This window comes from Lithobates pipiens, unplaced genomic scaffold (genome assembly GCF_037356315.1).
Source record: "Lithobates pipiens isolate NorthernLeopardFrog02 unplaced genomic scaffold, aLitPip1_a1.2 Scaffold_13, whole genome shotgun sequence".
NCBI classification, from domain to species: domain Eukaryota; kingdom Metazoa; phylum Chordata; class Amphibia; order Anura; family Ranidae; genus Lithobates; species Lithobates pipiens.
Genome location: NW_027507718.1, coordinates 524,847,149 through 524,870,979, shown reverse-complemented (window position 1 = coordinate 524,870,979; position 23,831 = coordinate 524,847,149). Strand labels below are relative to the sequence as shown.

Below are 23,831 nucleotides of genomic sequence, written 5' to 3'. Positions count from 1 at the left end.
ACTGGGGCACTAACCTGACATGTGGGGCACGACTCACAGTATTTTTTAATGTCATCATATATGGCCGGCCAAAAAAACCTCTGGAGAACCCTCTCTCGCGTTTTGTCAGTCCCCAAGTGTCCCCCAAGAACATGGTTATGTGCCATGTCAAGCACCTGACGCCGGTACGGCTTAGGTACCAGAAGCTGTTCCACAATCTCATCCTTAACCTTATTAACCCTATAGAAAAGATCATTAGTCACCGAAAAATGTGGAAACCTTTTTTCAGCATCTGGTTCCTGAGGTACCCCATTCATTACAGCAACCTGCTCTCTCGCATTTTTGAGAGTGGGGTCCTGTAATTGTGCAGCCCCAAAATTATCCCTAGACACCTCTAAGTCTAGTATATTTTGCTCAGTGGGAGGAGCCTCCTCCTCCCCAGCCAGGACCTGCAAAGGAAAACAATCATTTTCATCCTGTACACTTTTATCATTCACAGTGGACAAAGCAACCACCTTAGAGATATCCTCACTCCTTTTGGGGATTTTTCTTTTTTCCCAGAGAGCCCAGAATAAAGGAAAATCGCGCCCCAATATTACATTATGCATGAGGTTTTTAACCACACCCACTTCATATTGTACTGTGCCTTGTTCAGTCCCGACTTTAGCCAGCACTATAGGGTACACTTTTGTATCACCATGTATACACACAACGCTCATATGCTTTTTAGACTCTAAGTCCCCAGTCACCAGGCTAGCATGCACCAAGGTTACAAGGCTTCCTGAGTCCATTAACGCTTTAACAGGAAAGTCATTGATTGTGATGTTGCAGATTTGCGGTTCAGTCTCTAGTCCAGGAACTGCAGCACAAGATGGTTCCGCAAATAGCGACTGACGCCGGCTAGCGTCACATTCCATGGGTTCAGAGGTAAGAGGGCAATGGGCCGACACGTGTCCCGCCTCATGGCATCTCCAACACTGGATAGGTCCTGGTCTCTTTGGCAAGGAGTCCTTTTCAGAGCCCCTTAGCCACCCTGGACCATCACCAGTCTTTTGTCCCTGAGACACCACTTGAGCCCTTTTCCCTCTATCAGCACCCCTCCACACTCCCCCAATAGATGGAAGTCTCTTACCAGCTGACGGCACAGATCTGGCGCTCCGGGGAGGTGAAGATGCTGCAGGAACATCACGGAGGTAGTCCTCAGTCGCCTGGAACCTCTCCACAAGGTTGACAAGTTCGTTTGCGTTCTTAGGATCACCTTGTCCCACCCAGCGTTGCAGGTCAGTAGGAAGCGCTCGGAGGTAGCGATCCATCACGACCTTCTCTAGGATTTGTGCAGGAGTAGAAGTGTCTGGCTCCAACCACTTTCTTGCCAAATGGATTAGGTCATACATCTGGGACCTCGCTGATTTGTCCAGACTGTAGCTCCAGTTGCGTACCCTCCGGGCACGGACTGCAGTAGTAACTCCTAGTCGGGCAAGTATCTCCTCTTTTAGCCGAGTATAGTCCTTAACCTCTTGCTCACTGAGGTCATAGTAGGCCTTTTGGGGTTCACCTGTTAAATAGGGCGCAATTACCTCTGCCCACTCAGCGGCTGGTAACTTCTCTCGCTCAGCCACGCGCTCAAATACTGTTAGAAAGGCCTCAACATCGTCCTCAGCAGTCATCTTTTGCAGCGCTTTCTGCACAGTCCTTCTCCCAGAAAAAATCTCTGGAGCGGCTCCCATCACCACAGGCGCCTCTCGATTTGCTATCAGGTGCTCAATAAGTTGTTGTTGTGCAGCCATGGACTGTTCATGTCGTCTATTGGCCTCTATCTGAGCCTGCTGTTGTGCAGCGATCATCTGCTGTTGTTCAGCCATGGACTGTTCATGTCGTCTATTGGCCTCTGTCTGAGCCTGCTGTTGTTGCAAACTCACTTGCATAAACTGCTTCAGCATCTCCTCCATGTTGCTGGACTGTTTTTGGAGTGTAGTTGCAGCTTTCACCCAGGACATCAGCAGCTGTAGCCAAGTCTGTCCACACCGTTGCCCCTAGCAACCGCGTTGCCCGCTACCTCCACCAATTGTAAGGGATCTTCCCGGGGTAGGGTGTGTTTGGACACAGTTCACAGCAGACTTGGAATTTATAAAGCAGATCTTGGCGTTTATTCGTGGTACAAACAGTCCAGCAAACAAAATATACAGCAACACCGTGCTTTCTAAGTACAACAAAAATAAAAGTCCTAGCCCGGCTGGGCGCTTACTAACAGGTTCTGCTCACCTATCTGACACTTACAAACACAGCGTCTTTCGCCTGGATATCGCAGGGTGAGTTTTAGCTCCAGCAGTGGCTGTGCTTGCAGCTTCCTTCAACACACAGATTGTTCATTCCCTGGCTGAGAGCAACCACCTGCAGACCCTGCAGTGCCTTTAGCTTCCCAGGCTAATTAGGATCCAAGCTCACCTGATCCCAAACCCAGAACTGGATCGGGGGATGTGGAATGACAGGTCCCTCTACCAAACCTACCTGCCATTCCATATAAACCCAGGCCCGGCAAAATTAAATAACAATTCAGCAGCATATCGCTGCTGAGAAACTGAACCATCCTGGATTTACCATCTCACACTGTGTAGCAACCTAGGTGAGATGTACACCCCCTCGATCACTTCTCCAGTGACATGTCTACAATATATATATATATATATATATATATATACATATACATGGTGGTAGAGAGGTTTAGAACCTCCATAAGTATTGTATTACTGTTTTTAAAGGGAGACTGGCGAAGATGTGGAACCTTAGGCCCACGGAGAAACTTTTTCACTCCCTATTTCATTGAAAGGAAATCTCTAAAAAACAGGCCCAAGAAGAAAAAAATGATTGGGTGGTAAGGATGTTTAGAACCTCCACAAGTATTGCATTAATGTTTGAGGGACACAGGCGAAGGGAGGAACGTTTTTCACTTCTTGTCTTAGTAAAGGGAAATCTCTCAAAAACAGGCCCAAGAAAAAAAAAAAGTCTTGGGTTGTAAGGAAGGTTTAGAACCTCTGTGAATACTCCATTAATGTTTTTTTTAGGGGGACTGGCCAAGGGTTGGAACCATTGGCCCAAGGAGGAACTTTTTTTTACTTCCTGTCTTAGTGAGAGAAAAAACGTCTCAAAAGCAGGCCCGAAGAAAAAAATATATCTTGGGTCATATGGAGGGTTTTGAACTTCCATGAGTATTGCGTTACTGTTTTTGAGGGAGACTGGCGAAGGGTTGGAATCTTTTATCCATTGAGGAACTTTTTTCACTTCCTGTCTTAGTGAATTTGGTTGTAAGGAAGGTTTAGAACCACAAGTATTGTATAAGCCCTTGTACAGACGGTCGGGCATTCCGAAACTGGTGTTGCATACACGCGGTCGGACAAAGTTGTTTGAAAATACGATCGTTGGGAATGTGATGAAGTTTGTTCGTTACGACGGGACTACGTTCAGGCTAGTAGCCAATAGCTTTTGGTCTCGTAATTTGATCTGAGCATGTGTGGCACTTTGTCCAATCGGAATTCTCTACAAACGATCGGACAAAGTCCGATCGGATCATATCGTCGGAAAATTTTATATCCAGCTCTCAAATTTTGTTGGTCGGACATTCCGACGGAAAAAGTCTGATGGAGCCCACACACGGTCGGATTATCAGACAACACGGTCCGATCTGACATTTTCCGTCGGAATTTCCCACCGTGTGTACTGTTTTTGATGAAGACTGGTGATGGGTTGCAACCTTTGTCCCAAGGATGAACTTTTTTCACTTCCTGTCTTAGTGAGAGGAAATGTCTCAAAAGCAGGCCCAAGAAAAAAAAATATCTTGAGTCATATGGAAGGTTTAGAACCTCGGTGAGTATTGTGCTTGGGGACTGGTGAAGGGTTGGAACCTTTGGCCCTTGGAACACTTTTCTTCCCTTCCTTTCTTAGTGAAGGGAAACTTTTCAAAAACAGGCCCAAGGGGAAAAAAAAAAATCTTGGGTAGTAAGGAAGGTTTAGAACCTCTGTGGGTATTGTATTACCAGTTTTGACAAAGAATGGTTGGAACATTTGGCCCATGAAGGATTTTTTTCACTTTTAGTATAGGGAAGTCTACCAAAAACGATTCAAGAAAAAAAAACAAAAAACACCCCCCATCCCTTCTCCACGCTATCCAAAGCTCAAAAAGTTTTTGGTTGGCATTTTATTGTAGCCATGTACGTTCCTCCCATTTAGTTCATATGCATTATCTCTGTGCATGGCTATCTCTCGGTCTTCAAAAAATATTGACTTTGTAAACTGAAAGGAACAGCAGGGCTGCGTACATAACAAATAGCAATTAGACCTCTGATAATCAGCACTTAAATATCAGTGGAGCCTAATCAGCATATCGGCCCATTTCCATTCATATGAATGGCGTAGATTTCTTCTCGCGTGACGTCCAAATGAATAAACGAAGGCCAAAACGAGAGGTCGCAGTTCATGGCATAACAAAGGAGGAGCGCATTCTCTCCCGTTCAATGAAAAGATCACACTTTGCATATAGAACAAACAGATTTTATTATCCCTGAATGTCAGACATGGAAATGTGCACAAAGCGGAGGAGGAAGCAATGAATTAATACATAAAATTTCCAGCCCAAGGCTCTTATCTCCCCTCCCCCCCCCCCCCCCCCCCAATATTATGGGAACTGCAACTTTTTTGGGTGCAAAAAAAAAATATATGTGCAAACAAATATAAATAAGATTAGGATAAATTATGGAGTATTTAAAGATCACTGCGTATCACAAATTTGATTGATAAAATATGTTGTGTCCGCAGCGATTGTCTAAATATCTCTCTCATTAGAAATAAAATAGCGAAAGCAAAAAAAGCTGCCTCTTTTAAAAAGATAAAAATAATAATACACAAATACAGCCACACATCATATAAAATAGAAAAGCAAGCACGCAGACAATGAATATTAATAGATAATAATTAGTTCATAGCAAAGGATGTGGATAAGCTTTATAGAAATTGGCAAAAAAAATTAGGGCAAGTGCTTCATTGAAGTTTTTTGATTGTTGGAAATCCAAAAATAATTTTGTTTAATTTGTTTTATTTTTTTTACAATTTTTTTATTTAAATGAATTATAAATGAATGCAGTGGCCAACGTTCTTTTAATAATGCATTCAAGTTTTGATAAGCTGTATTTCACAGGTCTGGAAATGTTGTAGCCGTCTACTGCTGGAAGCCACATTTGAATTTCTGAAAAGTTAATCGAATTTAGTTTTTTAATGCAAAAAAAAAAAAAAGAAAGCTTTGATGATGATATTGCACAAATGATTGAGTACTAACAGAAAAGGAAAAACCAAGAAGCAGATACTTCAAATAAAAAATAAAAAATAAAACACACACTACTGGCCGACCAGCCTGATCTCCAACGTAATCAGAAGACAATCGGTGTTGATGGCAACTTTTAAGATTACAGTTGTCCAGAATCTATTGGATCATCAAACAGCGCATCCAAAAACACAATGCAGCCATACAAAAAAAAAAAAATGTGTTGAGGCTTGCGTATCAATTTATGTTTTTTTTTTATTGCGCAATTCTGACCCTTTGGCTTATGTTGGCAAAAGACCAGCTGTCCAGCCTGACCGTTTGGCAGCAGTAACAGAATTATATATATATTTTTTTTATTATTATTTAAATAAAATTCAGGATTTCTTTTACCCACCATCTATACAGCACGTTAACACAAAAGAAGAACTCAAAAACGTACAGACATTACCGTAGGGCTGGCAAGCCAGTCCATCCAGTTAGAAAAGTGTACATAAACCTTACACTTGAACCTAAAACTTAAACATGAGCGTCTTCCTTTTATTAATTAAGTGCCCATGACCATGGCCCATTGCCTCTTTTGTCACTGGCAGTCCCATTTACTATTACTATTAGATACCTGTCGATCCTGCCAGTTTTCCCGCCTTTTAATAAAATTCTGACCATGCCAACCACGAAAGCAGATCTGCGCTGGCATGATCAGTTCGTGTGCTTGGTCTTCTTCACTGGGGAGTTAAAGGATGGTGTGCAGATGTACAACGTGCCTGTATTATAATAGTTAAGCTTTGACGCCATATCCCAACCCCCCCCCCCCCCTCTCATCAATTACCCTTGCCCTGCTCTCTTTGATTGACTGTAGCCCTTAGCATGGACCCCCTGGCTGTCAAAACTACAGCAGGGCATTGCCCAGAATGAGAAAAAACAAGCAGATGGCCCTGAATGGGCTCTCTTACTGATAGTTGCCATTTTGGAAACGTATGCCTACTGTTGTGTAAGTCTTAATTCGGCTGTCTGCCCATTTACATTGTCATGGGGGGGGGATGAAAAATAAAGACTGTCTGACCATGCAATAAAACAGTATGCTATTGCAAAAAAAAACTTTCTAGATCTGAATACCGCGAAAAAAAAAAAAAATTATTATATATGAATAATTATATTTTAGATTGAAAAAAATAAGTAAAAATTAAAATTCCATCCCTCTTGTGCAGTAATAAAAATGTATGCTATTGCAAAAAAAATTCTAAATTCAAATAGCTTAGAAGAAAAAAACAAAAAAAGTATATATATATTCTTTAGAACATTTTATTGAAATTATATATATTTAGTTAAAATATATACATAGTATATATATATATATATATATATATATATATATATATTCACTTTGTAAAAAAATTGTATTAGATTTTTATTTTTTGTAAATGTTACTGGCATTTTAGAATATTTATTGCAACAGTATACTACGATTTTATTTGTGTCACAAATATTTTTTTAGGCTTTTAGGCGCGTGAGCTTTTGTCCAGCCCTGTGGAATACAGCTTTGTATTGGAAAGACGGCTAATTAAGGATGCAAAGAAATGTTGTCTTTGTTAATTTATGCACCAGGTGATTCAGCATACAGCGGCTCTAGGCTGGGAAAAATACACAGATGCCTCCCAGCAGTTCCTGATCTGGAATCACCTTCAGTAAACACGGCAGTGACCCGCCTGGGTGACGTTTACTGGTAAACTGGACATTCCTGCCTACCGTATATATATATATATATATATATATATATATATATATATATATATATATATATATATATATATATATATGTGTGTGTATAATTTTTTTATATATATATATATATATATATGGATATAGGACATACATACATACACCTATAGCACATAGATAAATAGATTTGTCACCTGATTTTGCCAGGATCTATAAAAAGCAAAGAATATAAAAAAGTGAATAAAGCAAAAAAAACTCTAGCAAAAGATAAGCATTTAATAATCTTGAATTTATATAAAAATTTAAACCGCCGTTTGGGCCGAAATAAAAACCATTTTGTGGGAAGAGGGGGGCGTGGGGAACGGGCAAATCTGTAGCGCTTACGCACTGGGGAAGGGGAGGGTCCTAGCGGCGGATGGCAGGTATCTGATTGGCCTCTGAGGACAGAGGGATCGTGCAAGGCTCGAGAGGCCACCGACAGCCTGAAAAAGTGCAAGTGCAACAGTACACTCATGCATACACACACACACAAACAAACACAACACAACACATAATGCTCTACTCTAACGCACAACTGCATCTTAAAGGGTCAGTCCACTCAAAGCTGACAGTTCAGTTTTCAATGGAGAGGAAGATATTCCTGTCAGAGTTCACATCTCAGTTCCCATGCAAGGATTATTCACTCATGCTGTGGCATTTAAAAAAAGAATATAAAATAAATGCAGACTCTTGGCAGTAAGAGTGAGTCACCTTTCTAATAGCCATGACAAGTGGACTAACCCTTTAAGTTTTTTTTTTTTTTTTTTTTTTTTTTTAAGTTTTTTTTTTCGCGTTTAGCCTCCAGGGTAAAGTATGAGGCTAGTGGGTTTTCAAGTATGGAGTCAGTAAAATGCAGATTCGTGTTCCCGTTGATAAAAGTGTTCCATTGAAGGACCAGGTCTCCTCTTAAGATTATCTGTCCGGGTTTGTCCAGGGTCTCCCCTTCAGTGTAAAGGATAATGCTGTGGTAAGAAAAAGACCCTCACAAAATTCCTAGAAACATTTTAAAAAAATCTGCATCTCCCGGTAAACTCCACGGCCGATGTTCAAAAATCCTTTGCTGACCATCTTCCAAATCCTGGTCAGCCCTGGCGATCGCTCCATGTGTGGAGACACCTGTGTGTTGTGCTGGGTGAAGACATGTGGACCTCCTCTGTCTGAAGTCCAAGACGTTGGTTCATTAGAGGTTCTTAAGGCGGTTGTACATTTCACGCTTGCTCTTGTCACCGGCCCAGGTCCTGCTTTTGCTGCGGAAGAGCTTCAGGTGTTCTCTAAAGTCCTTGTGGTCCATGGGGCGGTAAGCCTGGGGCTCACATTGTGTCTGCATGCAAGATGGAGGACAGACATTAGACACAATGATTTTCAGCAGAAGACATCACACATGGCCAAATCTCTATGCAATTCTACCTATGCCATAACTGGACCAGTAAGAAGTCATAAAACAAAAATAAACACCTGACAGGGGGTCTAACCTTGGCTCACTCTATTAGAAAGAATTTGCACTGCAGTCTACGGAAGGGAGAGAGTCATTAACTAGAATAAAAGACCCTTCAAGGACAATGTGGTTTGGAGGCAATGAAAAAGTCCCTCTTCTTCAGGGCTGAAGAGGTTCAAAGTCTGAAATATGGACCAGACAAGATAAAGCAATACACAGGGGTCCCAACAGAACCATCAACATTACCCTTGTTGTTGATACCATTTTGGTCCAGATTTTGGACTTTTTATATTTTTCAGCCCTGAAAAAATAAAAAACTTAAAGCGGAGCTCCACCCTAAAGTGGAACTTCCGCTCATTGGAACCCTCCCCCCCTCCGGCGCCACAATTGGCACCTTTCAGGGGGGAGGGGGGTGCAGATACCTGTACAGTACAGGTATTTGCACCCACTTCCGGCATAGATATTCACAGAATCTGCGGATATTTACGCCTTCCTGCGGATCCCCCCGCTGTCTACTGGGAAACACACGGATCTCAGAGACAGCGGGGACCATCCTTATTGCGCAGCAAGACTCGCGCATGCGCAGTAGGGAACCGGGAAGTGAAGCCGCAAGGCTCCACTTCCTGATTCCCATACCCAAGATGGCGGCGGCAGCACCCGAGAGACGATCGAGAGATCGGCTTCGGGTGCCGACATCGCGGGCACGCTGGGCGGGTAAGTGTCATTATTTTAAAAGTCAGCAGCTGCAGTACTTGTAGCTGCTGACTTTAAAAAAAAAATGGCGGAACTCCCGCTTTAACCCCAAATGTGTTGGCTTTTCTATTTTATTTAAGATTCCCCAAATAAAAGCCAACATGTTTTGGGATTAAGTCTTCCTTCAGGGCTGAAGTCTAAAATCTGGACTAGACAAGCTTGAGCGAGCCACAGGGCCCCCCCAACAGAACCATCAGCATTAGATTACCTGTTCTGTTGATACCATTGTCTGGTCCAGATTTCAAAATGTTGATCCTTTTCAGCCCTGAAGGAGGACTTAACCCCAAAACGTGTTGGCTTGTCTTTTAGGTATTTTATTTAAGATCCCCCAAAGAAAAGCCAACACGTTTTGGGGTTAAGTCTTCCTTCAGGGCTGAAGTTTGAAATCTGGACCAGACAAGCTTGAGGAAGCCGCAGTGCCCCACCAGAACCATCAGTATTAGATAACCCATTCTGTTGATACCATTGTCTGGTCCAGATTTCAGACTTTTAATCCTTTTCAGCCCTGAAGGGGGATTGAACCCCAAAACATGTTGGCTTTTCTTTGAGAGCTCTTAAATAAAATACCATTCTGGGCTTTTTGCATGGGGAGTGGTATTTTTATCCTATCTGCAAATTTGAGTTGGGTGGTACTCGTGTCCTTCCGGTCTATACACTGACCTGATAGCTGGGGAAGAAGTCCTTGTAGCCTCCCTTCAGTATGTATAATTCTGGGTAATGGAGTTTTGGGTAATCATTGCCGTTCCTGTCTTGTTTTCTAACATAACGGCACCTGTGAATGACACCAAGAAAAGCATAAGGATCAGATCTTGATTATATCAGAAGTCTTAAAGAATCTTTTTACAGCTGCAACAAGAACTTACATGCGAGGCCCACGCTCGGAGGAGAATTCACAGTGGAAGATGATGATGACCCTTTTGTCTTCACTGGTTGGGATAATTGGATTTTTCATGAGAAATTCCTCGATGTCTTGCTCCAGAGGGAGATTTACTGCGCTCTAAAGCAGAAACATTTCATGAGAAACCTGCCACTACTAAACATATTGATACAGAACCACAACCAGAGCCCATCAACATATTACTACAGAACTCCATCCAGAGCCCACTAACATTTTACTACAGAACTCCATCCAGAGCCCACCAACATTTTACTACAGAACCCCATCCAGAGCCCACCAACATTTTACTACAGAACCCCATCCAGAGCCCACCAACATTTTACTACAGAACCCCATCCAGAGCCCACTAACATTTTACTACAGAACCCCATCCAGAGCCCACCAACATTTTACTACAGAACCCCATCCAGAGCCCACTAACATTTTACTACAGAGCCCCATCCAGAGCCCACCAACATTTTACTACAGAACCCCATCCAGAGCCCACCAACATTTTACTACAGAACCACACCAACATATTACTACAGACCTCCATCCAGAGCCCACCAACACATTACTACAGAACCCCATCCAGAGCCCACCAACATTTTACTACAGAACCCCATCCAGAGCCCACCAACATTTTACTACAGAACCCCATCCAGAGCCCACCAACATATTACTACAGAAACCCCATCCAGAGCCCACCAACACATTACTACAGACCTCCATCCAGAGTCCATCAACATTTTACTACAGAGCTACCTCCAGAGCCCACCAACATATTACTACAGAACCCCATCCAGAGCCCACCAACATTTTACTACAGAACCCCATCCAGAGCCCACCAACATTTTACTACAGAACCCCATCCAGAGCCCACTAACATTTTACTACAGAACCCCATCCAGAGCCCACCAACATTTTACTACAGAACCCCATCCAGAGCCCACTAACATTTTACTACAGAGCCCCATCCAGAGCCCACCAACATTTTACTACATAACTCCATCCAGAGCCCACCAACATTTTACTACAGAACCCCATCCAGAGCCCACCAACATTTTACTACAGAACCACACCAACATATTACTACAGACCTCCATCCAGAGCCCACCAACACATTACTACAGAACCCCATCCAGAGCCCACCAACATTTTACTACAGAACCCCATCCAGAGCCCACCAACATTTTACTACAGAACCCCATCCAGAGCCCACCAACATATTACTACAGAAACCCCATCCAGAGCCCACCAACACATTACTACAGACCTCCATCCAGAGTCCATCAACATTTTACTACAGAGCTACCTCCAGAGCCCACCAACATATTACTACAGAACCCCATCCAGAGCCCACCAACATTTTACTACAGAACCCCATCCAGAGCCCACCAACATATTACTACAGAACCCCATCCAGAGCCCACCAACATTTTACTACAGAACCCCATCCAGAGCCCACCAACATATTACTACAGAACCCCATCCAGAGCCCACCAACATATTACTACAGACCTCCATCCAGAGTCCATCAACATTTTACTACAGAGCTACCTCCAGAGCCCACCAACATATTACTACAGAACCCCATCCAGAGCCCACCAACACATTACTACAGAACCCTTCTAGAAGCCCAACATATTACCACAGAACATCATTCAGGGCCCACCACTACCAACACCATTACCATTGAACCCCATCCTGGGTCCACCACTACCAACACATTATTATGGAAACCCCATCCGGGAGCAGCATGCCACTAGTAACACATAGTTACCATGGAACCCCATCCAGGGCCTGCCTCTACTATCACATTATTACAATGGAACCCCATCTAGAGCCTGCCACTACCAACGCATTATCATCATGGAACCCCATCTAAGACCTTACACTACCAACACATTATCATCAGGGAACCCCATCCAGAGCCCACTGTCACTCACCTTGATGTGTCCTCCCTCATACTCGTATGGGTATCGGCAATCTACAATGACGCAACGCTCAATGCGATCCCTGTACTTCCCGCTCAGCACATCATTCATCTGATCAGCGCAAAAAAGAAAAAAAAAATTTAAGAGCAGTTCATAGTGAAACTTGGGAGCATTTAGTAAACTACGATTACTATGTAGCAAGCAATTCAACTAGAGGCACTGATAGGGGGCACAGGCAGTACTGGTGGACCGGACCCCATTAGGTCAGCAGTGGGGGCCCGGGGGCCAGCAAGGGCTGACAATGGGTGGCAGCAAAGTGCCAGAGAACAGTGCCGCATCAGTGTTAATTTCTCCTCTGCTTTCTCCCCCTACCCTCCACAATTAATTGACAGTGGGGGGGGAGGAAGCTACATGCTGTTACACAATCACTTTCAAACTACATAGGCAAGAAAAAAAAAAGTTTTAGTGCTGGCAATTTTTTTCCCCGTTTTATGTATGTGCGAGGCTACATTAAAAAGGTATTGCAGCAACACCAGCGGATGTGTTCCAGGATCGCCAGCGGATGTGTTCCAGGATCGCCAGCGGATGTTTTCCAGGATCGCCAGCGGATGTGTTCCAGGATCCTTGATAAAACCTGGATCTACTCAGCAGGAAGGCTGTGCTTCCTATATGCATCTTAATGCTTCTTTTCCAAGTTTAACTGACTATCTCCTGTGGTTACATGACAATGTAGGATAATGTGGCAGCAAGATAACTCACCATTTCTGGAGTGATATACTTCAGATCCTGGTGTTTGCCTTCTACTGTCTTCAACAGGTATGTCTGTTCAGTAAAAGAAAGAAAAAAAAGAGTCTATCATCAATACATGCACAAAAGTAGCTTTGGACCTCTACAATCTGTAAGAATGAATCAGTCATTGTAAATTTACGTGGTGGAAAGGTCGGCCTACAGGGTTTAAAAGGATGCTGCCTCCTATTAATTGTGGCTAGTCCAACTGGTTTGTTCCTCTAAAACCTCCACCGTGCACACAAAAAGGTGCTATTCATACCCAATTCAACACAGCCCTTCAATTATATATATATATTTTTTATATATATATATATATATATATATATATATATATATATATATATATATAAATAAATACATTTAAATATTTTTTTACTTATCATAGAACTACAAGGCCGGGGAATTCTGGGACCCTACAGACCACAAACCACATGCCCACTATACTTCTGATTTCATGTTCCCGTCTCCTCACCTTAGAGGAATCGCCAATCAAGTCCATCTGGTCACTGTCCAGGACATGTTCAACCGTCGTGAGACACAGAGACTTGGACCGACCCAGTTTCATTTTCTAGAATAAAACAAAATAAAAAGTTAAACGCAATGCCGATAAGGTTCTTGATCACGAAATCAGCCATAAAAATGAAACTTCATTAGAAAAGAACAGAACCAAAAATCTGATTTTCATTTAGGGGTTTTTCATTCTGTCCGACCGGTTTTGTGTTTCACAAAGCCCTGCCTCATGGTTAGGCAGGTGACATGCCTATTACCTGTGAAGCTTCCTCTGTCACCTCTCTGCTTTTTGGACAATGAAGCAGCAGCATCTGTCCTTTTCAATAGGGAGGGAGGTGACAACACTGACGCGTTTTACCCACTAGGCTTTCACATAGGAGGTGCACTTATTGGGTGAAATGCGTCATATAGCAGATTTGTGTCTGATAAGAGATATTGCCTGCCATATCTGATACCAGTTCAGAATTTTTTTTTTTTTACTTTGGTGCATCCAATTAAGGAGGAACTACAAATCCAAGTGCACCAGCAAGATAGTCATATAGAATTTCCACAATAATTCCAGAGACACACCTGTACCGGTTCCTCTATAAGAAGCATCTCATCATCGGCATCAGCTAAGCTCAGGTTCTTGTGCCGCTTGGATTTCACCGGCGTATCCTCGTCAACCGGGCGCTCCATGCGCTTCAGGATGGGTCGGATCACAGAGATGGGCATAGAGGGCGAGCGGAAGAGGCGGCGACATTTGCTTCTGATCACCAATTCCTGGCATGGGCAAGAAAAAGAAGAAGAAGACGAAGGTTACAACACCCCGATAACACCATCCTCTGGGATTCATCTACCACAATTCATTAATTGGCTTCCATAAGAAAGCCCGTGTCTCAGCTCAGCAGGCTCCAACTATAATGGAAACACTGGCTTTAGGTAGTCATAGTCCAACATATACAATGATGTCATTTTTAAAAAATGATTGCGATGCGCATGCAAGATTTAAAGCATTAACTGTAGCAGGAACTTACCGAGTCATCTTTCTTCAGTGGACCAGTCAGCAGGTTTTCCATGCCAGTCGGCAGGTTTGGCTCCGTCTTAATAAAAAAGGCAAAAGAACAAAATAAGTGTCCAGAAGACAAAATTCTATTGTAAAACATTGTAATATATACTATTATTATTATTTTATTAAAATGTATTATTTCTTTATATTATTATTATATGTTATAATATATATATATATATATATATATATATATATATATATATATATATATATATATATATATATATATGCGCGTGTGTGTGTATTATTTTTTTATATTATAATACATAGATTTATTTATATATATATATATATATATATATATATATATATATATATATATATATATATATATATATATATATATATAAATCAATGTATTATAATAAAAAAATAATACACACACATGCACATATATATATTATTATTATTTCAATTAGAATTTATTAATATAAAATAGAATAATAAAATCTAATATAGAACATTGTAATATATTATGTTTATTATTATTATTATTTTACAATGTTTAATATTAAAAGGTATTATTATTTTATATATTATTATTATATTTTATTATTATTTTATAATATCATATATTTTATATTACAATGTTTTATATAATATATATCGTAATATTAAATATAATAAAATATATTAGATTATAAAATAATAACATAAAATAAAATAACATCAAATAATAATACATTTTAATATAAAGCATTGCAATAAATATAATAACATAAATGAATAATACATAAATAATTAAATATAAAACATTGGCAATAGCATTTGGGGGCATTACGCAGAATCTAAAAGCATTTGGGGGCATTAGGCAGAATAGAGCAAGCACATTTTGCTTTGACCAAATGACAATGTTTCATATTTTATTATTATAAATTCTAATATAAAACATTGTAATATTTTTTATTATATATTATCTTAGAAAATAATACTAAAATATAATAATAACAATAATAATAATAAATTCTAATATAAATCATTGTAATATACAATAATAAAATATATTATATTATAAAATAATAATATAAAGTAATAATACATTTTAATATAAAGCATTGTAATATATAATATAATAATAACATAAATTAATAATAAAATATAAAACATTGGCAATAGCATTTGGGGACATTAGGCAGAATAGAGCAAGCACGTTTTTCTTTGATCAAATGACATGAAAATCTGTGCTTGCCACCACTGTTAGCCTCCAGTTTTCTAGGCATTGCCACTATTATCAAGTAGCGAAAGAGTGAGCAAATGTATGATGGAGTGTGACCACTCCCATCAGCTGGCATAAAAAAAAATAATAATAATAATAATGTTTAATACCTTCACATCATCATCATCATCGATAATGTCCATGAACCCATCATCATCTTCATCCTCATGCACAGAGAAGGTCAGGGAGGATTTGCGTAAGCGGATGGGGCTCTCATCATCCACCTGAAACTCATTCCTTTCCGGTGAAAACTAAAGACGGGGAGAATAAAAACACAATGTAAATCATCTCAACATTAAGAGGTCCATCTATAAAGCAGTGAATTTGACTTTCACCAAATATCCTCGGGTGGTGAAGCAGTTGCGGCCGCTTAGAAACACATGGATCGGGATGGATTCCCCTGCAGTGAACATTTGGAGAAAGCCAGATTCTCTGCTTTTTAAATATGACATCACCAGCACTGCTGGACTCTACAGCCTGCAACACAGGAAAGGGACACAAAGACCACTTACCATGAGGGTTGGAGCAGAACATGGGCGGGGCTTGAGGGTGTCATCGCTGCGTCGCGGGAAGCGATAAACTGGGCACACATATGGCCTTTTGAAGAGGAAAACTTCCTGTAAAAGTCAAAAGAAAAAAAAAAAGAATTTAAAAAGTGATCGTTGATTGTCAATACCTGCATTTTTCAATAGACATTTCTTGTTCTCAAGTACAGTAACCCACAGCAATCAATAGGTGGAGTCAGACCAGTACAAGGTGGATTCTTATTGGTTGGTATGAGTTGGGGCACTTTAAGTGAAAGAACCAAAAAAAAGAAAATAAGTAAAACAGTACATCTTTGCAAATATATTTCCCCCATGTTTTATCCATTACTCTGCCAGAACTCTAGTGCAGTCCTAACTTGGGCTGGCAACATGGTGCCTGTTCTGCATAAAAACCCCAACCAGCATGGTCAGCCCTGGCTGCCAGACTCCAGAACTCACCTATCCCTGTGGTGCCTACCACAATATGAACTGACCTCTCAGCAGCTGCCCCTGCAAAAATTTTACAAGCTTAGTGATGTCAACGTCTCAGAGGCTGCATTGGGCCCATCCGAGGTCAACGTTAATTCTCAGAACTAAACCTATTGGCCCTTGAGCCAAAAAAACCCCAAAAAAACAATTGTTGTTGTTTGTGTCCTACACTTGTCCTCCTGCTGCTGAAGAAGGCCCGGTGAAGGACATGAGTGTGCCCCAGAAGTGATTCTACTGGCTCCTGGGGTTGTCCTCCTGCTGCTGAAGAAGACCCGATGGAGGACATGACTGGGACAGAGTTGTGCCCCAGAAATTTACCCACTGGCTCCTGGGCTTGTCCTCCTGCTGCTAGAGAGGGCCCGGTGGAGGGCATCAATGGGATAGCATTGTGCCCCAGAAATGAACTCACTGGCTCCTGGGCCTGTCCTCCTGCTGCTGAAGAAGTCCCGGTGGAGGAGAGGACTGGGACAGCGTTGTGCCCCAGAAATGAACCCATTGGCTCCAGGGCTTGTCTTTCTGCTGCTAGAGAGGGCCCAGTGGAGGGCATCAATGGGACAGCATTGCCCACTGGATCCTGGGCTTGTCCTCCTGCTGCTAGAGAGTGCCTGGTGGAGGGCATGACTGGGACAGCGTTGTGCCCCAGAAATGAATCCATTGGCTGCTGGGCTTGTCCTCCTGCTGCTGAAGAAGGCCCGGTGAAGGACATGACTGGGACAGCGTTGTGCCCCAGAAATGAACCCACTGGCTCCAGGGCTTGTCCTCCTGCTGCTAGAGAGGGCCCGGTGGAGGGCATCAATGGTACAGAGTTGTGCCCCAGAAATGAACACATTGGCTGCTGGGCTTGTCATTCTGTTGCAGCAGAGGGCCCAGTGGAGGACATCACTGAGGCAGAGTTGAGTCTCAGAACTGAATATATTGCTCTTGGGCTTGCCCTCCTGCCGCAGTGAGCTCAGTAAGAGTTCTCTATATTAAAGCACGTTGGATCATTACTGCATCTGCAGATCCTGTCAGTATAACTTACATTCTCCTTGTTGTCTGTTGTGGAGGGGCTGATTTCCAGGGGACTGGTGACATCCAAGTCTGAGGTGCTAGAAAGTCTTCTCAAGGCTGGGCTGCCCCCAAGAAGTGTTACCTATAAAAACACAAGAACAAGCAGAGCCGTCAGGACTGAGATCAGAGAGGACAGGAAGGGAGCAATCAACAAAAATTATCTCTGACCCCGCCAGGCCCAAATGGTGTCACTTTTATGGTGGGCTCTGCTGGCAGAGGTTTCCAGATTAAGGCCATGGGATCTGATAGGGGAGGACCAGCATATGGCTTCACATTAACCCATCCTCCACAGGGTAACATGATAAGTAATCAATACACTCACCGGCAGTGACTGTCTTCTTCTCAGAGGCAGTTTGAAGCTGCAAAAGGAATGAGAAAAAAAAAGATAAATACAATGTATCATTTTGTGAACAGTTATCAATTACTATTTGTGCAATAGTAATTGATAACTACCATTGTTTAAGTATCAAGTCAAACTGGTGTTTTATGAAGATGACCCTCTTAGTACTCTCTAGATCGGCCTTTATCAACCTTTTCAACACAGAGGAACCCTTGAAATAACTTTCTGGGCTTGGTAAACCCTCTATTAAAAACTACTATAGCTACAAAGAATACACTGAACACTAATGGTCATGGGGAAGAAAAAAAAAACGTACAGATACCAAAAAAAAAAAAAATCTAAATTCAATGGTGTCAGTGGGAACTCATCTGAGAGGCAGAAAATGCTCATTGTTCAATGAGCCCCCACAGTAGCAACCTCTGGAGGAACCCTGGTTGGGAAACCCTGCTCTAGGGCTTCAGCTGGGTAAAATGTTATTTAACTTTGTTTTGCTGTTGTATCCCTATTGAGGAGATTTCCCATCTCACTTTCTGTTCTGGGAATACAACAGGTTGTAAGACAATCTCTCCGAAATGAGTGGAAATCCCACCTTTGGTAGTGGTTCCCATTGATAGATATCCCCTACATCCCTATTCTGGACTCAGTTTTCAAATTTTGCATATCCCCTCACATTTAATCCTGGTGATAATGGTAACTGATAAGGAAAAATCAATCGCCCCAATGGGACTAAAGGAATCAAAAAGTCCTCCAACTGAATCAGTGTTATGGTTGGAGGTCTTTTTGATTCCTTTGGTCTTTCTCACCATAACCTGTTTAGTTCTTCTGTCTCGTTGGCTTCCATGCCCTACTGAGTAGAAGCCATTGATTCCATACAAGGCACTGATGATGGTAACTGACTAAGCTGTATGCAGACTGGAATAAATATTAGGTTATATTTGCATTATACACCAGCGTTTCTGGATGTGTTGGGGAATAATTTGCATGGCTCTGTCCACTGTCCTGACATTAGGAACAATTCTCTTATTTTTAGGTTATGTGATAGAAAGACATCTGAAGACTTTCTAAGAAGGCTTTACTGCACTACACAATATCAAGGACGTCACTTGGGGTTTGAATTCGACCACCCTTCCTTCTCAGGGCTTCCTCATGTGGATCAAAACATTGAAGAAAAGTGTCTAAAAAAAGTTTGAATCTATACCATTAGCTTGATTGAGAACTGAAAGTTTTCTACAAGTCTCTCAACACCCCATTCAGTCCCAAAATAAACTCTTCCTCGAGGCCTAAATGAAGTGTGTCGGTCCGTGTGCCATACTTACTCATTGTTTGGGATCCTGCGTTCAAAAATAGTCTTCTCAAAGCTGCAAGGAAGGAACAAGAAAGCATTAGAAAACTGAAGCTGGAACAACACTTCCTCTATGCGTTTTTATACTGTAAATAGGAAACAAAGAACAATCTGACCGCACACATGAAAGAGGAACACGAGAGAAGAGCAACAATGTGTAAACTTAGTAACCCATCTAATCAGTCAACAAGGATCCAACTGGCTGTGGTTGGTTATTTATTCACCATACTAAACATCAAAAGAAGCAAAATTCTGTCTGTTAGAAGGAATGTTGAAGGAGAAAATGTCAATGTTATTTACCATATCACAAGAAACTCAGCATGGGAGAAGAACATGGTGGATGGACACTGAACCAACTGGTTGTGGAGGGTTATGAGACTCTGCTATTCACCCTACTAAACTTCTTAAAGTACCAATGTTTTGGACATATATCACAAGAAACTCAGCTAAAAAGAATTTTGCAAGCTTGAGGAAAAGAACTTGGTAAAGAACGGGAGGGGAAGAACAAGGTGAATGGACAATGGCCCAACTGGTTGTGGTGTATTATCCAACTCTGCTATTCATTATACTAAACTTCTTAAAGTACCAATGTTTTGGACATATATCACAAGAAACTCAGCTGAAAAGAATTTTGCAAGCTTGAGGAAAAGAACATGATAAAGAACGGGAGAGGAAGAACAAGGTGGATGGACAATGACCCAAAACAAGCAAAATTCTGTCTGTTAAAAGGAATGTTGAAGGAGAAAATGTCAATGATATTTACCATATCACAAGAAACTCAGCATGGGAGAAGAACATGGTGGATGGACATTGAACCAACTGGTTGTGGAGGGTTAGCAGACTCTGCTATTCACCATACTAAACTTCTTAAAGTACTTCTTATGCCACGTACACACAACCAGACTTTTTAACATCAAAAGTCAGACGGAATGGGAATGATTCTGGCAGACCATTCGATCGTGTGTGGGCTGCAGCGGACTTTTGATTTGAAAAAGTCTGACAGACTTTAGAAATGGAACATGTTTCAAATTTTTCCACCAGAACTCCGCCGTACCCAGTTCCTACCGAGAAATCCGCTCGTGTGTATGCTAGTTTGATGGACAAAAACCGACGCGAGGGCAGCTATTGGCTACTGGCTATGAACTTCCTTATTCTAGTCCGGTCATACGTCATCACGTTCGAATCCGTCGGACTTTGGTGTGATTGTGTGTGGCCAAGTCCATTCATTCAGAAAGTCCGTCAGAACTCCGTCAAAAGTCTGTCGGACCTAGTCCCTCGAAAAGTCCGATTGTGTGTACGCGGCATTAAAGTACCAATGTTTTGGACATATATCACAAAAAACTCAGCTGAAAAGAACTTTGCAAGCTTGAGGAAAAGAACTCGGTAAAGAACGGGAGAGGAAGAACAAGGTGGATGGACAATGACCCAAAACAAACAAAATTCTGTCTGTTAGAAGGAATGTTGAAGGAGAAAATGTCAATGTTATTTACCATATCACAAGAAACTCAGCATGGGAGAAGAACATGGTGGATGGACATTGAACCAACTGGTTGTGGAGGGTTAGCAGACTCTGCTATTCACCATACTAAACTTCTTAGGCCGTGTACACACGGGCGGATTGTCTGGCCAACTAAGTTCGTCAGACAATCCGACAGACAGTCCGTCCAAATTTTGAATGAACGGACTTGACCACACACGATGAGCAGACAGTCCGCTGAAAGCGTGCGCGATGACGTGTACAGCACGTACGACGGGACTAGAAAAACGACGTCCTATACACTGCAATGCAACCTTCGGCCGTGTAAATCCTTTCTGAGCATGCGCCATACTTAGTTCGTCCAACTTGCCTACACACGAGCGGACTGTCCGCTGAAACCAAGTTTGGACGGACAAAACCAAGTTTGAACGGACTGTATTACGGAAATTCCGTAAGACTTTGTTCGTCAGACAGTCCGCTGAAAAAGTCCGCTGAAGCCCACACACGAGCGGATTGTCCGTTGAAACACGGTTCAGCGGACTAAGTTGGACAGACAATCCGCCCGTGTGTACGCGGCCTTAAAGTACCAATGTTTTGGACATATATCACAAGAAACTCAGCTGAAAAGAACTTTGCAAGCTTGAGGAAAAGAACTTGGTAAAGAACGGGAGAGGAAGAACAAGGTGGATGGACAATGGCCCAACTGGTTGTGGTGTATTATCCAACTCTGCTATTCACTATACTAAATGTCAAACATGCAAAACCACATCTGTTGAAAGGAATATTGAAGAGTAAAGCTCAGATGAAGAGGAGCTATGCAAGAATGTGTAAAAGAAGGTAGTAAAGGATGGGAGAAGAGGAACGTGGTGGATGGACCATGGAGAATGACCCAACTGCTATGGTAGATTATCTGACTCTGCTATTCACCATACTAAACGTTAGATATGCAAACCACATCTGTTGGAAGGAATATTGAAGAAACAGGCAATTTTCATAATGTAAGAAACTCAAATGGGGGGGAACTACGCAAGATTGTGAAAGAGAGCAGGGTAGGGTAAAGAATGGGAAAAGACGAACATGTTTGATGGACAATGACCCACTTGGCTGTGGTGGGTTATCTGACTCTGCTATTTACCAGACTACACGTCAGACATGCAAACATCTGTTGGAAGGGAAATTGGAGAAAAGGCTATTTTATGGCCAGAAAATTAGCTGGAGGGGAACTATGCAAAATTGTTGAAGAGAGCAAGATAAAGAACGAGAAGAGAGGATAATGGTGGATGGAGGACATTCAAGAAATGAAATGCAGCCATGATGCAAAGCAGAACATTAATCTGCCAAAGGCAATGCCAAATGAAAAACTATGGTGAAACCAAGGTTATAGCTCTGAAGCTCACCAAAGACTGCAAGCGGGCATGGTATGGGCTATGGTAAACTAAAGGGAAAAGGAAAACATGGTGGACATCCTAGAACTGAAAGAGGCCGTTATATAAAGAGGAACATTAACTCGGCAAAGGACAAGGTCAAATGGAAAATGATAATGGAAGCAAAGTTCCAAGTTTGAAGTTCACCAATGACTGCAAGTGGTCCTCGGTCAACATGAAACTCAAGATAGGTTGAGTGTAAGATTTGTAGGATCACCTTCATGAAACTACCAGTGCATAAGCACAATTCTGAGAATGCCATATGCTATATAACAGGCCTTTACGAGATAAACCTCTGAGAAAGGCAGTAAGCCCATCACCGAAGCCAGTCTTGGGAAGTTTGGCTACTATGGTTGCATACATGGTGCACCAACAAAATATTCCAAATGCTTTTTAAAAAAGGATCACAATGGCTTAGTGGTTAGCACTTCTGCTTTGCGGCACTGGGGTCCTGTGCTTGCATTCTGGCCAGGACACTTATCTACATGGGGTTTGCATGTCCAGGATATAGAAAGAGATTCAAGCCCAACATCCAATATTATAAGTTTCAAGTTAATAAGTAAAGTCAATTATCTAAACATTAAAATTATGGGGGGACATCAGACACAAAGGCAAATTCTGAGTTGGGAGAGGGGCTGAGGTATCTTGGAATGTTACAGGTGATAGCATTTTGGTCTACCTTTCCAGCAGGTGACATACAAGGGATACCCAAGAGGGATTTAATCTTTAATGTCACATGACAGCTAGATAAGGAGAAGAAAAAAAAAAAAGATTAAACATTAGAGAAAATCCCGGAACAAAGGCTCTTTGTCCCGTCTCAGAGTCCGAACACAACCAGCAGCTCCATTCACTCCACCTGTATGCAAATGGAGCCTTTTGTTAGCTGAGGGCCCTGGCCATATGTCTGATGCAGGGCCCCCAACAGCTGTCAGCCTGAATCAGCCGAGACAAGTGTGGCAGCACGCATAAAGGGCCCATTCAGGCCATTCATAGAAGCACGTGCACTCAGGACCCAGGCCCTCCTAGACAGCAGAGAGCCGGCAGATGGGAGGCATGCACAGCCCCCAATTAACTCCAGCATTTCACCGGGAGATTACGGCCTTTGTGTCCCGGGGTATTCAACACACACCTCCTCCCCCCTCATCTATTCAGGCATACAGCCTCTCTGCTGGGGTGTCCTGATGTGCCCTGCTTTTATTGGGATAATAATAATTCTGTCTTTAGGAACACAAATGACCCCCCAACCCCCCTCCACCCCAACCCCCACAATGCAAGCTCTTGAAGTGTCTCGCACTCTGGGTGTCCAAACTGAACGCAATTTATTTCCATCTTTTTTTGTGCGTGCCGTGTAACCATTAACTGCCCCATGTTTGTCCTTCCTCCATTGTCCCCTTACAGTCCATAGAGGGTCCCTGCGCCCAATAATGGACACTTTGACCTGCGGTGTTTAACCACTTTCATATCACTTCTAAATCCTTCCAGCTTCAGTTTAAACATAGCTGTGCTCCTAAACTAACATATTTGTACTTGTAGCCTACCCTCGATAAGGACTTAATCATGGGTGCTCAACCT

The 23,831-nt window shown here is 42.1% G+C and overlaps 1 protein-coding gene across 1 annotated transcript in view; it reads right to left on the bottom strand.

The window, feature by feature from the left end:
- Positions 1-7,262: 7,262 nt before the first annotated feature.
- Positions 7,263-23,831, bottom strand: part of CDC25B (cell division cycle 25B) — a 31,347-nt gene continuing 14,778 nt past the window's right edge. Inside the window, exons 5-17 of the mRNA XM_077478116.1 lie at positions 19,333-19,374; positions 17,999-18,035; positions 17,648-17,758; positions 16,126-16,230; positions 15,724-15,864; positions 14,363-14,428; positions 13,917-14,108; positions 13,309-13,404; positions 12,807-12,869; positions 12,060-12,158; positions 10,097-10,230; positions 9,894-10,005; positions 7,263-8,366 (exon numbers count right to left, since the gene is read on the bottom strand). Coding sequence (XP_077334242.1) covers positions 8,226-8,366; positions 9,894-10,005; positions 10,097-10,230; positions 12,060-12,158; positions 12,807-12,869; positions 13,309-13,404; positions 13,917-14,108; positions 14,363-14,428; positions 15,724-15,864; positions 16,126-16,230; positions 17,648-17,758; positions 17,999-18,035; positions 19,333-19,374 — 1,339 coding nt within the window. The 3' untranslated portion in view covers positions 7,263-8,225. The remainder of the gene's footprint in view (positions 8,367-9,893; positions 10,006-10,096; positions 10,231-12,059; positions 12,159-12,806; positions 12,870-13,308; positions 13,405-13,916; positions 14,109-14,362; positions 14,429-15,723; positions 15,865-16,125; positions 16,231-17,647; positions 17,759-17,998; positions 18,036-19,332; positions 19,375-23,831) is intronic.